The following is a 20657-nucleotide window of genomic DNA, read 5'->3' as shown; positions in this document are numbered from 1 at the left end:
GCGGAACCGGCGGGGAGTGGGACGTGTTTGAACAAGATCGGGAGACTCAAGAGTAGCGGAGTACACTCGCTAACCGGCCTCCATCCACACGGCACACAGAGAGACAGACTGGTGAATGAGGGAGAGTGGAGGCGAGGCGGCTCGAACAGGCCCCGCTCAAACAACCGACCGCGCCGCTCTTGTGTGTACAGCCCGTGGTGCCGCGCGACCAGCGCCGCGTACCTCGATTCCGATTTTCGCGTAGTCTAGTCGCGTCGCGTTGTCGAAACAACGATCGGCCGGTCTCGCATCCGGCCTATCCGGACTATCCGGAGTATCCGGAGCATCCGGAGGAAGAGTGGAGTACGGTTTTCGAGAACCGACGTACGTCAGTGCTTCGTCCAGGGAGGTGCGACGGAGGGATTCGGTGCGCGAGAACGAGGACGAGGACGAGGACGAGGACGAGGACGTGGACGTGGACGTGGACGTGGACGTGGACGAGGACGACGACGACGACGAAGACGAGGAGAACAGAGTCTGTGCGTTTACCGTGGTGAATACAGTTTTGTGAAATATCGGTACACGAGGACCGAGAGCGTAAAAGAGTGCGCGACGTTAAACTCGAATCTGTGCCAGGATCAGTGAGAACTCGGTGCGCGAGAAAGGTGGTAGGATTCCCGAGTACGGCCGAGTACGGCTGGAAGGTCGCGGGAGCGTCGCTCGGCCGGCCGGCAGCCGTGACACCGTGGTTTACATGATTCCCGTTTGACAACGAGAGGAGACCTCGCCAGCCCGGAACACCGGCACCCCGGCAACCCGGCAACCCGGCACCGGTGAGTTCTATGACCATGCTCCAGTCGCACAAGATGTTCGCCGGCGACGCTGGTAATCTCGGTGGCGCGATGACCAGCGCCGCGATGACCACGGTGGGCAGAGCGCCGACCTACGGCTCGATAAACTCGATGGGCTGCATGTCGGTGGGTATGTCGATGGGCGTCGGAGTAGCGCCGAGCTGCAGCCCGCAGGACGCCGGTGGTTTCAACATGAGCTCGGCCATGGGTATGGCATCGATGGGCGGCGGTGGCATGGGAGGTTACGGGGGCACCGCGATGGGCGGCGGTGGTGCCTGCATGAACGCCGTCGGGTACGGTCCTCTTACCTCGGGTACCGGACCCGGAGTGACCAGAGACCCTCTGTTGCTGGCGGAGCCGGATTCCCCGAATTCCGCGATCCAACGCAACCGAACCGACAAAACCTACCGCAGGAGTTACGCGCACGCGAAACCCCCGTACTCCTACATCAGCCTGATCACCATGGCCATACAAAACGCGCCCACCAAGATGCTCACCCTCTCCGAGATCTACCAGTTCATAATGGATCTGTTCCCGTACTATCGGCAGAATCAGCAACGCTGGCAGAACTCGATCAGACATTCGCTCAGCTTCAACGATTGCTTCGTCAAGGTTCCTCGCACTCCCGACAAGCCGGGAAAGGGTTCCTTTTGGACCCTTCACCCCGAGAGCGGCAACATGTTCGAGAACGGGTGCTATCTGCGCCGACAGAAGAGGTTCAAGGACGAGAAGAAGGAGCTCACCAGGCAGACGAACAAGCATCAGCAGCACCAGCAACATCAAAACGCGGCCGCGGCGGCCGGCGCCGGGCACAGCAGTCCGACCTCTCACAACCTGGCCCACGTAGGTAAGAAGACCCCGTCGTCTCTCCATCACGGGCCTCAGCCGCAGGACGACAAGGACCTGCACTCGTTGGTCTCGTCCCATCATCATCACCACGCGGGCAGTTTGCACCAACACCATGCCGCTCTGAAGAGCGACGCGACGGACATCGGGGGGCTGCTGGGCCCGGACTTGGGTGCCGCGCACGACGAACTCACGGCCATGGTCAGTCGAAGTCTTCATCCTCACCTGATCTCCGATCCGGCGGCCCTTCATCCGGGTATGACGGGCAGCCTGAAGCAGGAGCCACCGTACACCGCCGCCAGCCATCCTTTCAGCATCACCAGGTTACTGCCAGGCGCCACGGCCGGCACCTCGCCGGGCGCCCAAGACACCAAGCCGCCCGAGATGAAGATGTACGAGCAGCTGCACCAGAGCTACGCGAACTTTGGCTCTTCGCATCATCCTCACGCGCACTCCGCGCCCCCCAGCCACCATCATCACAACGGGATGCACGCGGCCTCGAACCCCGCCGGACCCATGCACAACATGACCAACCTCCACCATCAGGAGTATTACCAAAGCCCGTTGTACCATCACGCGACCAGCGTCGCGGCGAGCAGTAGCGCGCCTCCTCCGCCCTCTATCGCCACCGCTGCTCCGGGCTTGTGACACCACGCTACTCATCCCTACGCCTTGGCTTGAGTCGCTGCTGCCGCGGCCTATGCCGCCAACGCCGTCAACGCCGGGAACGTTGGGAACCCCGTCGACACCGTCAACACCGTCACCGCCGCCACCGCCGTCACCGCCGTCACCGCCGTCACCGCCGTCACCGCCGTCACCGCCGTCACCGCCGCAACCAACGCATCCCCGACCGTGGCCAACTCCGTTATTCCCTCTCATCGTCCGTCGTCTTTGTCTTCCTCGTCGTTGCCCTCCTCCGCGTCCGCGTCCGCGACCGTCTCCGCGACCGCGTCCGCCGCGTTGCTGCGACCGTCGGCGGTCGATCAACAGCAACACCACCGACATCACCAGCACCACCAGCACCATCAGCACCAACATCCGCACCAACGGCGTCGACGACGTTGCGAGGAGGAGGAATCCGACGCCTGTTGGCCCGACTACGCCGAGGAGGAAGAGGAGGAGGAGGACGAGGAGGTCGAGGACGAGGAGGACGTCGCGTGAGCCACCCGAGGTACGAGGAAGCGGCCGAACGCGGTCGCGAGTGTCGGGGCGTCGGAGCGTCGGAGCGTCGGAGCGTCGGAGCGTCGGAGCGTCGGAGCGTCGCGACGGAGACCGCGAGCGACGGCACGAGTCGGGCAGGTGTTTCTCGTTTTACGGGATAACCGAGGGCGATCGTTCGCAGGTACCACCGTGGCCGGCGGCGGCCGTGAGTCCTACCGCGGTGCCGAAATTTTTTCAACGGATACCGCGCGACTCTACCCTTTCGCGAAATACGGCTCCGCGGAGACGCTCGTCGCGACGAGAGCAACGATTTCCGTTCGTTCGTTTCGTTGAACGGGCTCGAACCGTTCCTCGGAATCTTCCGAAGAAGGGAAGCCTCCGATATCTCGATAAACGCGACGCGTTCGCGGAATCGTCGGTACGAGGATCGAGCGCCGCTCCGAGCGCGTGACTCACGGCCGCGGGCAGATACGATGCATGGAAAGTAGGTAGGTACGAGTAGGAAAAGTCGCGACTCTTGCCCGTCGCGGCGCGTCGAAACGCGTCGGTTTTCTGTGATACGCGACAACGATGCACGAGGCGATTCGTTTTTAACGCGTCCGTTTCGATCTGTTCCACGACGAGACGAACGATTCGTTTCCATCGCGAGTGCACGAGTGCAATTTCGTTCCTCGACGGGATAGAAGTTGGCCGAACGAAGAGGGGAAAAGTTCTCGAGGCTTCGAAGCGCGAACGACGTCCTCGTTCTTTCCTCTTCGATACCGTCGCGACGGTTCGGTCGTTGCGAGATCGCGTCGATTTCCTCGAACGCGCGAGGCTTCCGACGGTTTTCGAAGATTCCCCGATCTCGCGTTCGCGGTCGAGACACCACGGATCGGTTTCGACGGTTTCGCGATCGCGGGAACGATTCCCGGCTCGCGCGCGTATCCCTCGGAGACAAAGACCACCGTCGACGATCGCTAGACGAGCGTCGACGGTGTTTATCGACGCGCGGATCGATACTGGAAAGCGATAGCAAAGGTCTTTGTAGGATTATCTGTTCCTTCGATGACACACGCCTTTTTCACCGGTCGTTGATCTCGATTTTTCCGTTCCCGTCCATTGTCACTTATCGCCGCGTAATTGCGTACGCGCGTTTGCATCGGGAGCTTCGTCGATTCGACGATCGAGCTCTATCGAGGATCGAGGATCGATTTTTCGAAACGTTCGGCCGTTGATACCTTCGCCGTTTCTTCTTGCGTCGAGCGAACGCGATTTCGCAACGCGCGCTCGCATCGTCGAGAGCGTTTCGAAACCCAACGTGTACGGACCGATGGGAAACCGATTCATCGGAGATCTTCGAAAACGTAAAGAACGTCGCGCGTCGAAAAGCGCGACGAGTGGAAGAGGAAACCGACGACGAATTTTTCGAAAGGCGGTACTGAACAATTGGACGATTTCGGTGTTGGTCGAGGAACGTATTCCGTTTCGATTCTGTTTTCATCGCGCGTTCGATGTCACCGATGCTCTTGCCCGGGTACGGTCGCTTTCGCGCGGATCGCAGTCACCTCGCGCTGGACTCGGATCTCTCTCGGTGGTCCGATCGTCTTTGCTCGAGCCGCGATCGCTCTCCAGATGACACACGGTAGTCGTTAACCAGGGTACCACGGATACTTTCGCGAGACTACGGTCGTTTGCTATTTTCTCCACTTTCCACTTGCTATCGGGGATGATTCTCTCGCGTTTCGGTTTCCTTCGACGAACGAAATCGATCCAAGAGCGCCGCTTCGTAAATTTCGACCGAAAACTTTCAACACCGACGCGACCTCGCGAACATTCCGAACCGTTGCGCGCGATAAACACTTGCTTCCTCTCCGCGAAAAGGGGATTCGGATGCACGGATCTTCGCGCCTCGAAGATCGCCGAGAGACCGAGAAGAAGGGGTAAAAATGATCGGCGAAGAGCGAAAAATGTGATAACCCGTGAGAATAAGTCTAAATTAACGAACGTAGGCTTGCAAAGACGCCTGTATTCCCGTGTAGAGGCGCGCATTCGTACGTGCGTTGTATTCGAACGAACTTTCAACGAACGCGAACACGCACACGCGCACACACGTGCGCGCGTACACGTACACGGGCAACTCGAAAATCGTAAGAATTTTGTTGAAAGCGTCGCGCAGGACACGTCCAGTGTTTTTGTATGATACGTGTAGATAGCCGCACAACGTAAACGCGTATGATTGTACAATATTATATATGTTACAGAGAGGTATATAAATATATAAAAATATAAATATAAATATATAAATAAATGGAGTCTTTAACGATACATTATGTTAGGCATATACATATTATATATATATATATAAATATATATATATATAAATAGAGAGAGAGAGAGAGAGAGAGAGAGAGAAAATGTGCGAGAAAGAGAATAATAGAGAGCGAGCGAGAGGGAGAACGCACGAACGAGTGACTGAGTGACAGTGCGAGAGAGAAAAAGGAGTGTGTCGAAAGAGAACATTGTACCGTGTGTTTCAAAGGCGGCTCTTCGGCAGCTGGAGCCCTCGTGGGCACCCCCGAAAAGTCGTTTCACTCCGCGTTTAACGGAGGGTTGCCTTTGAAACACGCCCCTCCGAAGAGACGCCCTGTAAATAGAGAGAAAGAGAGAGTGCAAGAGAGCAAGAGAGAGCAAGAGAGAGAGAGAGCAAAAGAGGGAGAGAGAGACGAAGCCAGGGAGCAGCGTGCATCGCGGAAGATCACTGATCGTTGTAAATCGTCGGGTACCAAAGTTCATAGATTTCGTTGTTCGTATCCGGTCCGTTCGTCCGGTAATTTATCGCGCCGTTCCTGTTTACCGCGAACGGCAACGCCACACCGACGACGAAATGCTCCTCCCCGTCTTTTTTCTTTCTTCTTTTTCTACTCGGATTCGAGGCATCGATCGATCGATCGATCCGAAAAAAAGAAAAACACGAGGAAGGAGCAAATTAACGAAGAAAATCTCAAACTCGTGAAATCTCGTCGTCGTATGTTCACGCTTTCATTGTTCCTGTGCATTTCGGCATTTTTCCGCGCTCGTTCGCGACGAATCCCGGCCTTTTCGAGACGGAGGAGTCGCGTTGCCCGTCGCAACGATTCTTCGACGAGTTTTGCGAAAGAGAAAAAAGTAAAGGTAACGAAAAAAGCAACGTTTCGACGAAACGATCGACGAACGGGCAACGCGAATTCCGTCTTTGCCGGGCTACGAGCGCGATGACCCAAATACGTACACACGGACACACTCGCTCGCTGACACACACGTGCGCGTGCGTGCGTGCGTGCGTGCGTGCGCGCACGTATTCGCGTACTACCTTCCACTTCATCCACTTCGAATCGCCGCTACGTTTTTTAATGGTCGTCTCGAACCGGAGACGGAAAAGTTCTCGAATCATGTCGTTCTCGAAGCGATCGGTCGTTCTGTGGCTGGATTGTGTACATACATTCGTGCGGGCGAGGACACGCGCGAGTGGGTAAAGGGTCTCTGTCGTTGAACAGAGTCCAGGAGAAACGATGCGAGCAAACGAGAATGTAAATGTTTCAATAAATCCACGTATTTCTACGAAAGTTATCCGTTGGTCGCGATTCGCCCCGTTTTCTTGTTCCCGTCCGTACCAGCTTCCTGCGTTCCCTTCGTTTCGATCCGACGAGCCACGCGTGCTTCGAACCAACCACGGGTTCGTAATTTCTTGAATCGTCGCTGAAACGCGATTACGCGTTTGGTAGCGGAAGAATCGCCCGCCCGGCTATTGTAATCGAACGATTTCAGATACGATAAAATTCGAAACACGCGTGTCGCGTTTCGCTCGGACAAGTGGACGGATCAAAAATAAGATAATGCGATAGCACGTGTAGGCGAACGTTTTACTCGTGAATTTCTTCTTCGCGTTCGCGGAGCAAGCGCTCGATGATATTTCGCCATTGCGAAACGCGATTTCTACGGTGAGACGATTCCGATCGGACCGTCGCCCTGTGCCAGGATCGAACGTAAGAATTCCGCGTTCGAAGCTAGAACGGAAACTCCCACCGGACGAAGCAGTTTCGAAACATAGTTCCCGGCCGGTTTGGTTGCGCGCGTATGCGTTGTAACGGCAACGACGAGCAAGATATCTCGCGCTTTACGATCGACGGTCCCCACGACTCCTCGACCCGCTAACAATTTTGCGATATCGCCTAGGTTAGATTCGAAATCGGGCTACTTTACAGATACGCTACAAGTTCGATAGTCCAAGTACGACGATAAACGGGCATACGGAAGTGCATTTTATTTGTATAGATTATTGTTACGCGTAATCGATTTTATCGGAGAACAACATCGCGTTCGGTGTCGAGTCGTTTCCTCTCGCTCCGACACCCGAGGCTTCGATATCGTCGCGAAAAAACCGAGTTTTCTCTCGAGTCGGGAGCATTAACAAATTCGTGTCATAATATTTGACTTTCGTCCGTTTGTACGAACACTCGTGGCGGTTCTCGTCGACTCGAGCTCTTTATTGGACGATCCCGATCGAGTGTTTCGCGCGAATGTCCCGATCTGTGTATGCAATCGATACCGCGCTCGTTAATTACGGATTTGCTCGACGAGGCGGTGGGCACGGTCGCGTAAAAATTCGCCGGTCGAGGCGTCGATCGAGACGGGAAACGCCGTTTCGATGGACGACGCCGAAGATACGGATCTCGCGATGCGATCGATTCGTTCGACGCGTAATAACGGATTAACGCGGCGACGATCATCGAAATCATCCGGTGTTACGACGACGATCGGTGTACCTCGATCGTGGTTCGATCGCCGAGGAAGAAAGTTACGATACATCGTCGACGGGTTACGACGAAAAAAGGACGCGCTCGATTCGAGAGAGTGAATCGTCGTTCGACGTCGAAGAAGACAAAGTCGCGCTCTCGAAACGAGAACGAGTTTCGACCTTTTCGCGTAAACATTGTTCCGCGAGCGATGCCGCGGATAACGATTCCGTTTCTCTCTCGAAAAAGAGAAAAAGAAAAGAAAGGAGAAGAGAAAGAAAAGCAACCGGAATTACGAGGAAACGTTCTTTGGATCTCTCTCTCGAAGAAGTAGGCATCGTCGGTAGGTTTCGTGTTTCGCGTATCTCTCGCGAAAGAAAAATTTTAATCCTCGTTCCCTTCTTCGTCGCGGTTAGCAGCTTGTATTTCGGCTCTCGGTTTCCCGTTGGCAAACAAATTTTTGTAACCGGAAGGGACGATCGACGAGTCTGGATTATTCGAACGAACGTGTTTCCCGGTATATTGATTTTCCGTTAGCAGATACCGTCGCGTCGCGCCGAGCCGCGCCGTGCCGCGCCGCACCGCGCCGAATTTACGGCCATGGTGTTTTTATTATCTTATCTGCCCCGTTTACGTCACGCATTAAAAGTTCTTATTACACCCATCTTGCTTTTATTGGCCTTAAATCGAGCCCTAAATTGAACGACACCTTGGCGGCGAGGAGTTCGAGTAACGGACAATTTGTCTCGAGTCGTTATTATTTCGTTACGCTACCCAACCGCGCGGAACAACGTCTCTATCTTTGCTCGATCGACAAATATCTGTAAAACCGCGAATAATCGCGTCGCTGTGTCGTAGCCCGACTCCGTGGAGCTACCACGCGTACGCTTTACGATTAACGATCGAGTGACCGTATTGTCCCGTGCCGATGCATCGTTTCTCGAGGCTGCGAGGGCAACCGTGCCGTCGCGTTACCGCATCGCCGTGTAATTGCAGCTCCGGTATCGGGTCTTGTATCGGAGTACCGAGTAACAAGGTTGCGACGTTGGACGTAGCGTCGTCGAGTGTCGGTAGCACCTTATTCCGACGGAAGGGATTCCCAATGGTAACCAAACGATCAACAACCGCGCAAAGATGGGAATCCGCGCGGAGTCGAGGTCCGGGGCAGCGTAACGAGTCTTAGCTAACGGGTGGACAATCGAGGTGCAATCTCCCGCGGATTATTCGGCATGATACACAGGCAGATATACATCGAGAGGTACTACAAACCTGTGTATCTCGCCAATATTTGACTAAATCATGAACAATGTTTGATTGTACACAGGCGCGCGGATGTGCGAGCGCGAGCGCGAGCTCGTTCGATATAGGCTCTCCTCTCCGTGCACGGTGCGGAGAGCGAGAAAGTACGCGCGAGAGGGAAAGAAGGGGGCGAGGGAGCGTTGGTGGCGGCGGCGGCGGCGGCGGTGGCGGCGACGGTGGCGGCGGTGGCGGCGGTGGCGGGTGAAACGCAACGAGACCGAGCGAGTCGAAGAACGCAAAGACGCGTACGGTCGACGGAGAAGGAGGTGCGGGAACAGGGTGGCGAAGAAGAAAGAAAGAAAGAAAGAAAGAAGGAAAGACAGGGAAGGGAGGGAGGGAGGACCCGTAAGATACAGGGGGACGAAGAGGTGGAAAAATAGACGCAAGAAAGCTAGACGGAAAAAAAAGCTGCGAAGAACGCGGCAACGAGGGGAGAAAAGGGAGACCGCGAAAGACACCGACGAAGGGAGAAAGAGTCGCGGATGAAAGTTGGAGTAAAAGGGAAAGGAGAGGGGGCGTAAAAAAGAGTGGAAAAAAGGGGAAACGTGTGGCGCGGAGGACGATCGGAGGACGATCGGAGGACGAGCGGAGGACGAGCGGAGGACGATCGGAGGACGAGCGGTGGACGAGCGGAGGACGAACGGAGGGGAGGGCAGCTCGGTGGGGACGAGCGACGCCACGAGAGAGAGGAGTGGGGATTGGAGAGCGGAGCGAACCGGCCGAGTGGGGTTCGGGAGGAGGCAGGGCGGGTAGGGGAGGGTAGGGGAGGGGCGGCCGATATCGACGGAGAGGAGAGCCGAGCGGTCGTGTGCGTGCGTGTACGAACGCTCTCCTATCTTGTAACCTCTCTCGGCGTCGAAACTCCGCGCGAGGGCTGCTGCGAAGGAGGAATACGAAGGGTAGAAGCCCCCTCGCATGGAATTTAACGCTTCATCGACTGGTTTTATCATCGGTGGGCTCGGGACACGACGGTAAGCGGCGTTGTTAATTCGAGGATATTAAGCGGAAGACTGCGTGTAAGTAAAATAATGGACACCGCGACGGTGGACGGTTTACCGCGTAGAGTCGTCCCGTATCGGAGCTAGTCGAGGAGCGCGGCCGGTTGATATCGCGGCCGACGCTACGACTACCCCGAGCTCCCGATACTCGATGGTATTGTTCGTTCGATACCGCGTCTAATACCTATCATCGATGGTATTCCATCGGACGGTTACTCGTTATTTCGTCCGATGCTACAGTCGGGGGTGTCCGTATCGTTATATAGCGCCAGAACGTCCGAGGGCGCGATCGATTCGGATCGCTGATATTCGACGGTACCACCGTAGATTAATTGATACTATATCGAGTGTTACGATTGCACGGCATTGTTGACACTCGAGAGTTAACATTGTGTTATTGCGAGGACGCATTGGCGCAATACCGTGTAAATACGGTTCTAGTCTCTAGACAAAATATTCTAGCTCGATGTTGTTGTTTTGCGATTCGAGGTTGTCGAACGAGAGGCTAGACGTTGACGGAGGACGAAAGGCTCGATATCGATGAGAACGGTTGCCCGCTAGTTCGCCCCTCGACGTTGTTACGATAATTGACCGTTTGTAATTCGACGTCGCTTCCACTACTCGTGATACTCGCGCGGTATCTCGGTTACGCTCGCGCCGTAGCAGTTTCCTCCTTTCGATACCGATAGGCGGTTTCACGGATCGCGCGAATGCGTGGCTGCATTGCGTCGCCTGTATGCAGATATTTGCACGGGCGTACGTGTGCACGCGGTGTTAGTCGGGCTAATTTGCAGCTTCGTTAATTTATGGTTGCGCAAGCGTGAATTTCGCGTCACCGGTAAAGGCGAAGAGTCAAGGTTCGCGTAGAATCGGTGAGAAGATGTCCGGCCTGGAAAGCACCGATGCGATCGAGCCCGTCCTTTCCTCGGAGGATCGATATTTTCCCGATCGATCGTGCCTACGCTCTCTTTTTCGCCGAACGAAGGATTTTACTTTAGAAAAATGTTACACGGTCGTTCGTTGGGATCGCGAATCGCTGGATTTCGCAATTACGGTCTTTACGATTACGAGCCGCGAGGTTACAATTCGTATCGTGCACGATTACGATTGAACGCGCGCGACCTCAACTCGTTCCATGGTACAGCTGACGTCACTGTCGCAATTTTAGCGATAATGTACGGTCGAGGGAGTTGCGGGCGTACGCTTTTAAAGTTCGCGCGATTAAAATTTGCGCGTTCGCGGCCAACGTCGCGCGATCCACGAGAAACGCGATTTTATCGATGTTCTCCTCGTTGGAGAAACAGCTACGAGGCATCGGAGATATCGCGGAGAGCTTAGCGCCCAACGAACGATCGAATAATATCGGATAAGAGATATCTGCTGAAAACCGACTTTGAAGCGCAGCGCGCGAATCTCCGCTTTTCCCTCGCGTAAACGAACGCTGGCCAAAGGTTCTTCGATCGCGGTAAATCCCGCGTCGATGAAATTTCCACGACGCGTTTCAACGAGTTCGGAGCGCGAGTTTTCGAGAAGATCGCGATCTCGAACGTTTCGCGCTTCCTCCGTAATGGTTACCTTTGTCCGAAGAACCGGTGCAAGATTGCGTTGCAACGGGTCGATCGATGTTAAAGTTGGAACAATTCCGATCGCGTTCTCGTCGCTACTCCCGTTTCGACGGTGGACTTATTTTTACAAATCGTTCCGCGTAACGGTCATCGAACGATAAATATCAAAAATTGTTCGCAACGTTCGTTGCCGGCGATATTAAAAATAAAAATATTATTTCGTTCGGGATCGCGGGAAACGTAATAACAAAAAGTTTACGCGAAGGTACGATCGATTAACGTCGCGTTGTGAATTTCATTTTAATGGAGTGTAATGGCTTTATGGAAATACGATATAATTTGCTGCACGGCAAACACGCTAAAAACTGCAAACAATTTTGATACATTTCACGCATCGCACGGCACACGGACCCGTATAATTTTCAATTTAATTTTATAACTGGATCGCAAACGCGCTCGCGCGCGCGCGCGCGAAAAAGAGACGGCTCGAGAGCGAGAGCGGAAATAATGCAAAGCTAGGTGTACGCGTTCGAGGTATTTTTGGGAATGAATCGAAGATCGATCGAGATTTACCGAAAAGAGAGCGCAACGCGACATACGTTTTCTTCGCGAGCACTTTGCTCGAATAAATGATTTTGTTCCAAGTTTTGTTCGACTTCCGTGCAACTTACACCGGAAAGAGCAAAGTTTCTCGCGCGAGGATCGTGGATCGATAAATCGGAAAAAAGCCCGCGCGTTCCTTCCGCGCGAGGATTCCTACGGGCGTGTGTTATTTCGTTCTGTTTCACGCGCTACGCAATACCAGCGACGCCCCTTTTAATTAACGTTACTACAATTAACCGACACTCTCGCGGATGAGACAAATATTTGAGACAATGTTACTTATCTTTATCCGGCGGCCACTTGGTCGCATATTTCTCCGTATTTGTTCGAAACGTACCCGTTTTTTCGCCGGTCCTCCCCAAGTGTGTGCAAACGACGCGTTAATAAATCGTCGACGAGCAAAAGAATTAACGCGGCGCGGTGCGCCAATTTTTGCGCTATTAACACGTCGGTGACAAAAAGCGATGCGGTGTCTCTCGCTCGAATGATAAAATTTTATTCTCGTTGTTATTATTGTCGGGCGTAATTCGGTTTTCGCTTCGAGTGCAAGTATTCCTTTCGGGGCGTCCATCGATCGAGGTCAAGTTTCTAAACAGCGATGCAAGAATAAAACGATTCCCTCGTTAACGAATACAACTCGCCTATTTGCAACTACGTCGCGACCAACACCAGCCCGGTTGTAATTGCAACATTGGTCGTAAAAGTGATAACGCTCGCAAATTACGCGAAAGCACCGGCTCGCTGGCCAAGCTATCCGAGCGCCCATCGTTAATTCGCGCACCAAGTTAAACAATCGGTCCGCGTTAACGCGTCGATCGCGCAAACTGCAATATTTTTCACCGTTCCGTTTACCCTCGTTTCGAATTAGCATCGGGCTTCTTGACTCGATCGTGGAATTTTTCATCGAATTCGAGCGGTCGATCGCCGTTCTCGTACGGACGAGCCGTTTCTCGGAGGGTTCGGTCGCGATCGATTCGAGCGACGAAAGCGCTTCGTTCGATGCCGGTTAACGACAACTTTTCGACAACGTCGATTCGAAACGAGTCACCGGAGGATACCGAACGTTGCGCGTTTCTCTCGGGGCTCGAAAATCGTCACTTCGCGTGCAACGTCCGCGTCGTCGACCTCGATACTCTCGCGAGAACGACCGATTCCGCGTCGAGCTCGAAGACGCTCGAAGACGCTCGAGGAACGAGAGAAAACGCGCGCGGCGCGGCGTAGCAAACCAGTTTCCACTCGCGGTTTCTCTTTCCTCCGGCGATGTAATTCCTTCCCGTGGCGGTGGGGGGATTAACCCGCGGACGCGCAATTTCGATATCTCCGTGGTCGAGGAAAGGCAAAGTCTGTGCAGCGCGGCGGTTTGCACTTTGCACGTGTCCGGCGGATTCGTAGCGGCTCGAGCAGCTCGAGCGGCCCCCGGTTTACTTAGGTGCGGCCGAGAAATTGAAATTTTCGTAAACGGATTAGGGGTCGGCCGCACGACAAACTCCTTGTTAATTAGAATGTAATCCTGGTCTTAATGGGACGTTCGTTAATAAAATCAGAGGGACGTTACGGCTGCTCGAGCCCGATACGGAATCCGCGTCTCAGACACTGGCCAATTTCCAGCCCGAGAATCGCTCGGAAATTGAAATTCCGCGTCCCGATCGCCAATATTTAACGACCGATGAATCGAACTTTCTTCCGTGGTTCAATTTTTCGAGTTTCGGCGGAAAATTCGAGGGATCGTCGATCGCGACGACATTACCGCCGATCGAATCGTTACTTTCGTCTTCCTCCGCGGGGAGATCGCAACGGTTCGGAACGCTTTCGGCCGAAAGAGGGTAGCGATACGCGCTCGACGCGCGGCTTTCGCAAATAAAGGCGTTACGGAACCTTTTCTCCCGGTAAAGCATTTTTCCCTCGAAAGGATACAGGTTCTCTCCTTTCCGAGGAAAGTACGTAACTCGAACGGAATCGATTCCGTCTCTGTTCGATCGTCGAGCGCGTTACGCGACACCTGTAATCTCGCGTTCCGAGTCCTCCCGCAAATTTTCCTATACGCGAATAATGCGCGCTCGAGAGTCTCGGCCGAACGTTTCTTCCTCGAAGAAGTCGGCGAGCAGCCGAACCGAACCGAATACCTTCCGAGGAAAAGACTTTTCGCGGCGGGATCGTCGGAAAGGGGGAAGGATCGGGAATTCGCGGAAAAATTTCGGGGTACGGGAACGTCGTAAGAAAAAGTCGCGGCGGATAGGAACGAGAAGACGAATACGACCGAGAGGAGAGGAGAGGAGAGGAGAGGAGAGGAGAGGAGAGGAGAGGGGAACGGGTGGAGAAAGATGGAAAAAGTCGCAAAAAGATTCGGAGGAGTGGAGCGAGACGAAGCGAGACGGAGCGACGGAAAGGAACGCGGAGCGGAGCGGAGCCGAGCGAAGCGGAGAAAACGAAGCGAAGAGGAGGGAAAGACGCGAGCGGTGACGCGTGTGGGAGCGGCTATCGGTGAATAGGAGCGGGTTATCAGCGTGGGGGTAGGCGAACGTCGGCCATGTTGAACGAGCCTGCGTTCTGGGTCCCTCCCGCGTCTCTCCCACTCTTGCGGCGGTCTGTCTCGCTTTCGCCGTTTCCCTCGTCCCCCTCCCGGCGGGGGTCTCCCTCCCCGTCCTCCCCCGCAACGCGCCCTGCTCTAGCCGCGTCTCGCTCTCGAGCCGGTCCTCCGACGGTTCGTCCTCTCTTTCCGACTCTCCGACCCTCCGGTCCCCGGCTGACTTTTTCTCTCCTCGGCCCCCGGGTCTCCTCCGCAACCCCGTTCGTCGCTCTCGGTCCGACGAAGGCGCGTCAATACCTCGGCCGAGCGTGCTTTGCACCCCGCGAAGTCTCGTGGGCCGCGTTTCGCTCGGGCCAACCAGAAGGCAAGCTGATACCCCGGCGTAGCGATGGCAACGCTTTCCTCGCTCGACCACCGCCGGGCAACCGGCTTCCTCTCCTCTCCGCTCCTACATCGTTCCCCTCCCGACTCGCGTTCTCTCCTTCCCTCCCGCCCGCCCGCCCGCCCGCCCGCCCGCTCTCTCGCCTCCGCCTCCGCCTCTGCCTCCGCCTCCGCCTCCGTCTCCGTCGCAAGCCTGCTTCCGCGCGCGGAAAATCACGGGGAAAACGAAGGAGGCGAGCGTGCATCGGCGCTCGACCCTACGGGAGAACGCGATTCGAGCGTTCAGTGGGCTACCGGGGAACGCGCCGATCGAAACCGACCGAGAGACGACTCGACTGCGCGAAAACGAACTACCCGCCGGGTAATCCTTCGGAATCTTCGGATTCGAAGATTCGACGGGTTATTGGGGAAGTCGACGATCGGAATAAGCCGGGGGACGATTCGAGGGGACCTGGAAATCGACGGGAAAACGAGCAACCAGGCCGCCCTAGCTATCCAGAACCGTTCGAAAGAATTTTTGAACGAGCCGCGCAACCGTTTCGCTCGAGAACGGAACACCGAGAAAAACGGACGACCAACCCCGGGGAATATTCATTTTTACCACTCGAGCTACCGATGCAATTTTCTTCGCCAGAGAGAAAGAGAGAAAGAGAGAGAGAGAGAGAGAGAGAGAGAGAGAGAGAGAGAGAGAGAGAGAACGACTCTCTTCGATCGGAACGGGAGGAACCGGGTTTTCTCGTTTTCCCGCGCATTCGAGACGCGAGAGCCGCTCGAATCCGCGCCGCGAAGACGGAGCGTGGTCGTTTCGGCCGAACGGCGAGAGCCACCGGCCTATGAAATATTAAAAGACCCCGTGAGACAGGGGTTACGCGTTCCCCGAGCCTCTCGTTGAAATGAATTCCAGCCAGAAGCCGCCTTCGGTGAGCTTCCCGGACCGTCGGGAGAATCTTTTCCCCCGTGCGACATCGTCGTCTCCCTTCCTTTCGTGAATTATTCGATATAAAATTTCCACGGCTGGCTCGCGTTCTTCGTCCGAGGTCGAGTCCGGGTTGCCCGAACGAACGTTGGTCAGCGACGCGATATCGAGGGAACGATCGAACGGAGAACGCGCGAAACGAGATAGGAGATTCTCGGGGGGGCGGCGAAATTGGAACGGTGAGTTCGAATCGAGGAAATCGCGCGAAAGAAGTTTCGAAAGCGACGGAAAGCAAAATTACGGCCGACGGCTGCAGTAATTTCGACGATCTTCGCGAGGGAAAAATTTGTCCGGAGTGGAGGACGTTTGCTCTGGGAAACTCATCGCGACTCGACCGCCCGATGGTTCGTTTTTTTGCGCGGTTTCCGCGGTCTGATTTCGCGTACCCGAAACTCGCGTATTTGTTCTTGAAATTCGAGTGTTCGAGAGCTCGCACGATCGTCGTGCCGGCGACGAGTCGCGGTATTTTTAATTGCGCGAGCGAATCGAAACGGTAGTCTCGTCTCGGCGCGCGAACGGACGAATCGTAGCGATCGTTTCCCGAACGTTTCAACGTCGTCGTTTTCGCGCGGATACGCGGCGAACGAACGTTTCGCGATCGGGATCTCGATCGTCGAATCGGAGATACCGGTGTCGGCGGAGAGTCCGATCGGACGGGTAACGCAAATACCGGGAGAAGCGCAAACGATTACCTCTATTACAGCGGAATAAACGGGTGGACGATAAAACTCCGAGGCGGTCGAACCCCCGTAGGCTACCGGGGGGTTCGACGGTCCCGCAGTTACGCCCCTACGTTACAGTTATTGTCCGGTTTACCCTTTGTACTTCATTATAGACGAATAGAGCTTACGGTCCGTGACCTATGAATAATCGCCACGGACCGATGCTCTCCGAGCGACGTTCGGTTAGCTGGCCGGTAGGCGTCGAAATTGCCGAGTTCGATCGGCACCGGTGAAATTGGTGCGCTCGTATTTTACGCTTTGTTCGTTGAACGCTCGGCTCGGCTCGGTGGAAACGGTTCGTTCGTTGCGCTCGACGTGCCGAGATACAGCGAGCCGGCAAACTCGGAGAGCTCGATTTCCGTTTCGCGCGTGTCCACCGAGCGTTCTCCCAAGATCCAGCGAGGTTCGAGGTATTCGCGTCCTCTGTCGCTGCCTCGAAACGTTCTCCAATTTCCGTGAAAGCGCGCCTCGACTCGCGTCGCTCGGTGGATAATTTCTGGGCCAGGGCGACGACGGATCGGTTTTAATCCACTTTATCGTCGTTTCCCTCGGCGAGAACGACCACAGGTCGATCGGAGCCTCCCTCCCCCTACGGTAAAAATTTGTCGAGGGGTGAAATCAGGTGTGACGGATCAAAGGCGACCGCACATGTTCGTTCTCGCGGCGTTCCCCTTCCCCCGGCGCGATCGCGCCTCCCACCCGCTTAATTATACCCTATTATCCTTAACGCGATTAAGCTCGGCAATTTGTCGATTGTTTTAAACGGGATCCTTTTGTCGGAGAGCCGGCCGCTCGGTCCGCGGCGATCAAAGCGTCGGCGCGCGCGATCACGGTTTGTTACGTCGCGTTGTAACGCGGGATGCGGTGTCTCTGTTCGGTTGTTTGTTTATCGGTAAATCTAAACAGGCGTCGCGAGGATCGCGCGTCGTTCGACAGCCTTCAAAGAGCTCGCGCGTGATTTTCGACGCCGATAAGCGAACCCGTTGCGGCCGGTTTTGTAATTCGGAGCGCTTTCAGCGGTTCCGAATTCGAGCGAGTTTCGCGACGCTTCGGCGGGAGCGATCTGGTCTCTTTTTTCGTCGTAAGCGGAGAGGAAAAGATTCGGCGGGAGCGGGAACGGGAGCGGGTCTCGATTCCCCGTCGAACGCGGCTTCGAAAACGGTCGAACGTTAAAACGATAGGCGCGCTATCGATTAGGAACGATTACCGTTAACGAGCGCGATTAAAACACGGGGAAAACGGTGCATCGTTATTAAATGTAAACAAGGACGTTTTTAACGATCGTCCCCGGCTAATTTCGATTCCCGAATCGCGGCCGTTCGGTTCTCGCTCTAAATAATCACCGCAACTTCTCGCGTCCGAATTATTTTAACCGTCCGAAATGCGACGGAGGGGAACGGGGCCAGGGGACTGTTTGCTCTGCGCGCATAAATTACCGAACCAAGTAATATCGAGTGATTTCGTCCGAGCCGCAAATTCGACGAACGGAGAGACACCGAACGCAACGTTGCGAGCGATAATTACCAAACGCCGTTCCGATTAATCGTCGTTTACGAAACGCGAGCCAAAAGGAAGAAACACGGGATGGCTGGGAGGTATCTCGCCACGGCGACTCGTCCGCTCGCGCGTAGTCGGCTGCGTTCGATATTGCTCAATTTTCGCGACGCGCGCTATATAAAAATAGAACACGGTTCGCGATCCGATACAGTTCGGTGTTTCGTAGCACCCGCGCCCAACTCGTAAGATTTATCGCTGTTTACCGTGCGGTGTTTGCAGGGATTATAAATACGGTACCGCGCGAAATTCCAAAGCCGCGAACGACCGTTTCTCTCGAAGGCTCGAGCGATCGCGAACTCGAGAAAAATCCGCCCGCGGCTTCCATTAGCGGAATCGAGGAGTATCGCCGGATCGATCTCCCCGTCGGCGAGCGATACGACGCAGCGCGTACCCACTTTGGAAAATGAATACGTCGATTCGGAGCTCGGCTCTCGGCCGGACGGAGAGAACCTGGAGCGGAACGGAGCCGAAGATCGTCGTCTCCCGTGTTTACCGTCCGGAGGACCCGTTACGGCAAGAAAGGGGGGTGGACGTTGTATAATTAATCACCGCTCATCCATCAAGCATCCCCGACGCGACGGTCACTTCTCCGATAATAGATTTCGCCCCGCAACGGGGACGCGCTCGAACGAACGTGGCCGGAGTACGATAACGCGATACGAACGACCGGAAGGTGAAAATTCGCCGATAAGGACGGCCCGAAGGGAGAGAGGACGATCTCGCTGGGAACGGAGCGGGGCTCGAGACAGGGCCCGAGTTGCTCCTCGCGATCGAACCAACGATCGCGAGACGTTCGATCGGTCCCGAAGAGGAAACGATTCGGCCGGATCGCGGTACTCGCGCGCGCACGTTCGATCGGTGTGCGAACGCGACGTGCCGGACAGAGCCGAGTGTGGATTTACGAGACAATGATCGAGAGACGAGCGCGGTCCGCTACAATTACGGAAATGGTTACTCGAGGCAATCGGGTTAACTGGCAAATTGCGATCGATCGTCCTTTAGTCGCGCGAGGAACTACGCAAACAGCCGCGAAGATTTCCGAAATCCCGTCGATTCTCGGTTAAACGGAGCTCTCGAAGGGACCGAGGTCGCGATACCGGACGATCGGTTTCTTTCCTCCGAGTGCGACATTTCGTCGATGGAAAACGCGTAGGACAGTTTGCGCGTTTCGAGGTCGTCCCCGAACGACGGGACGTGCCTCGCGGACTAGCGCACGGATTTGTAGCTGGACGACCGGGGGATGACCACGGTCCGGCGATCGTTACGCGGATGGTCACTCGGACGGATTGCGATAAACAGCCGCGAAACGCGATCGATCCGACGGTACGCTCCGATGGCTTGTCAGCGTTCCCATCGGAGGTACGCGGTTGCGAGGAGTTTCGGTTGCCACGCGGCAACGAGGGCCACGAGCCGAGAGATACCGCGCCGAACCGCCATCGAGAAGAGAACGCGACCGACCTTCCCACCCTTTTCGCCCTGGAAACGAACAACGAGACGGTTGTTCGCGCGGAAAAATTCCCCGTACCTATATCCGGGTTCGACAAACAGGGATGGATTCTGCGCGTCCGCTCCGCTAAATGCTGCTATATTCCTGCTAATTCCCGAGCCGATCCCCCGGGATCCCTCTTTCCTGAACTCGTCCGCGATAAACTATCGAGCGCGTCTCGTCGCACGGTGCCCTTTCGATCCGGAACGTCTCTCGAGGCGCGAGAAGAGACCCCTTCCGTCGAAAGGACCGATACGGGTTCCATCGGGGCAGGCGGTCGAACGAGCAACAATCGCACCGACAACGAGCGCAAAGCCCGCGATTAATAGACCTGTTTGCCGCGTCGGAGAAATCTTCGTAAACGGGCCTGCGACAGATTCGGGGGAGGCAACTGCGCCGAGGGTGTTCAACGGGGATCCGGCTTAAGGTCGCACCGTTTAACACCGAGCGCCGGAGCAACCCCTGCGGCGCGACACCCGTCAATAAAACACCCCATGAAATGCTAACTATACGCGTTGCGGGCTGCACCCTTCGAGTCGCGCGCTTACAGCCCCTTTCCGGGTCTGTCCGTTCCGCGCGAAACCCCGATCGATACGCCCCGTCCTCGCGATCGATCGCGGGGACGAGTTCGACGACGACCGCGAACCGATAAATCCGATACCGCAAACCGGAAGCCGAGCAACGTTCCTTTCGACGAACGCCTCTCGTCGTCGCGCGGTACTCCGTTCGGTGCCCGATCGCGTACGATCGATACGGGCCCGATTTTCAACGAGGAAAATCTACAAAAATGAAAAACCAAAAATGCCGCGGTTCGGCCATTACGGACGGAGCAATCGCCCCGTCGATCGTCGACGTCGGCGCGGCTTCCGGACACCCGGGACCGCGTGGCTATTCAACGAGAACAACCGGAAGCGTACGATGCTTCGTTCCGTTTGCCGACGTATTTCGATAA

General features: G+C 55.6%; 1 protein-coding gene across 1 annotated transcript; it reads left to right on the top strand.

Moving 5' to 3' along the window:
• Positions 1–79: 79 nt before the first annotated feature.
• LOC143149236 (silk gland factor 1) lies at positions 80–2324 on the top strand. Its single transcript, XM_076316429.1, has one exon. The coding sequence runs from the start codon at positions 822–824 to the stop codon at positions 2322–2324; it is 1503 nt and encodes a 500-aa protein (XP_076172544.1). The 5' UTR covers positions 80–821.
• Positions 2325–20657: the final 18333 nt, after the last annotated feature.

The sequence above is a fragment of the Ptiloglossa arizonensis genome, chromosome 7, assembly GCF_051014685.1.
Source record: "Ptiloglossa arizonensis isolate GNS036 chromosome 7, iyPtiAriz1_principal, whole genome shotgun sequence".
Classification (NCBI taxonomy): domain Eukaryota; kingdom Metazoa; phylum Arthropoda; class Insecta; order Hymenoptera; family Colletidae; genus Ptiloglossa; species Ptiloglossa arizonensis.
The sequence above is the reverse complement of the archived record's forward strand: the minus strand, read 5'-3'. Positions and strand labels throughout refer to the sequence as shown.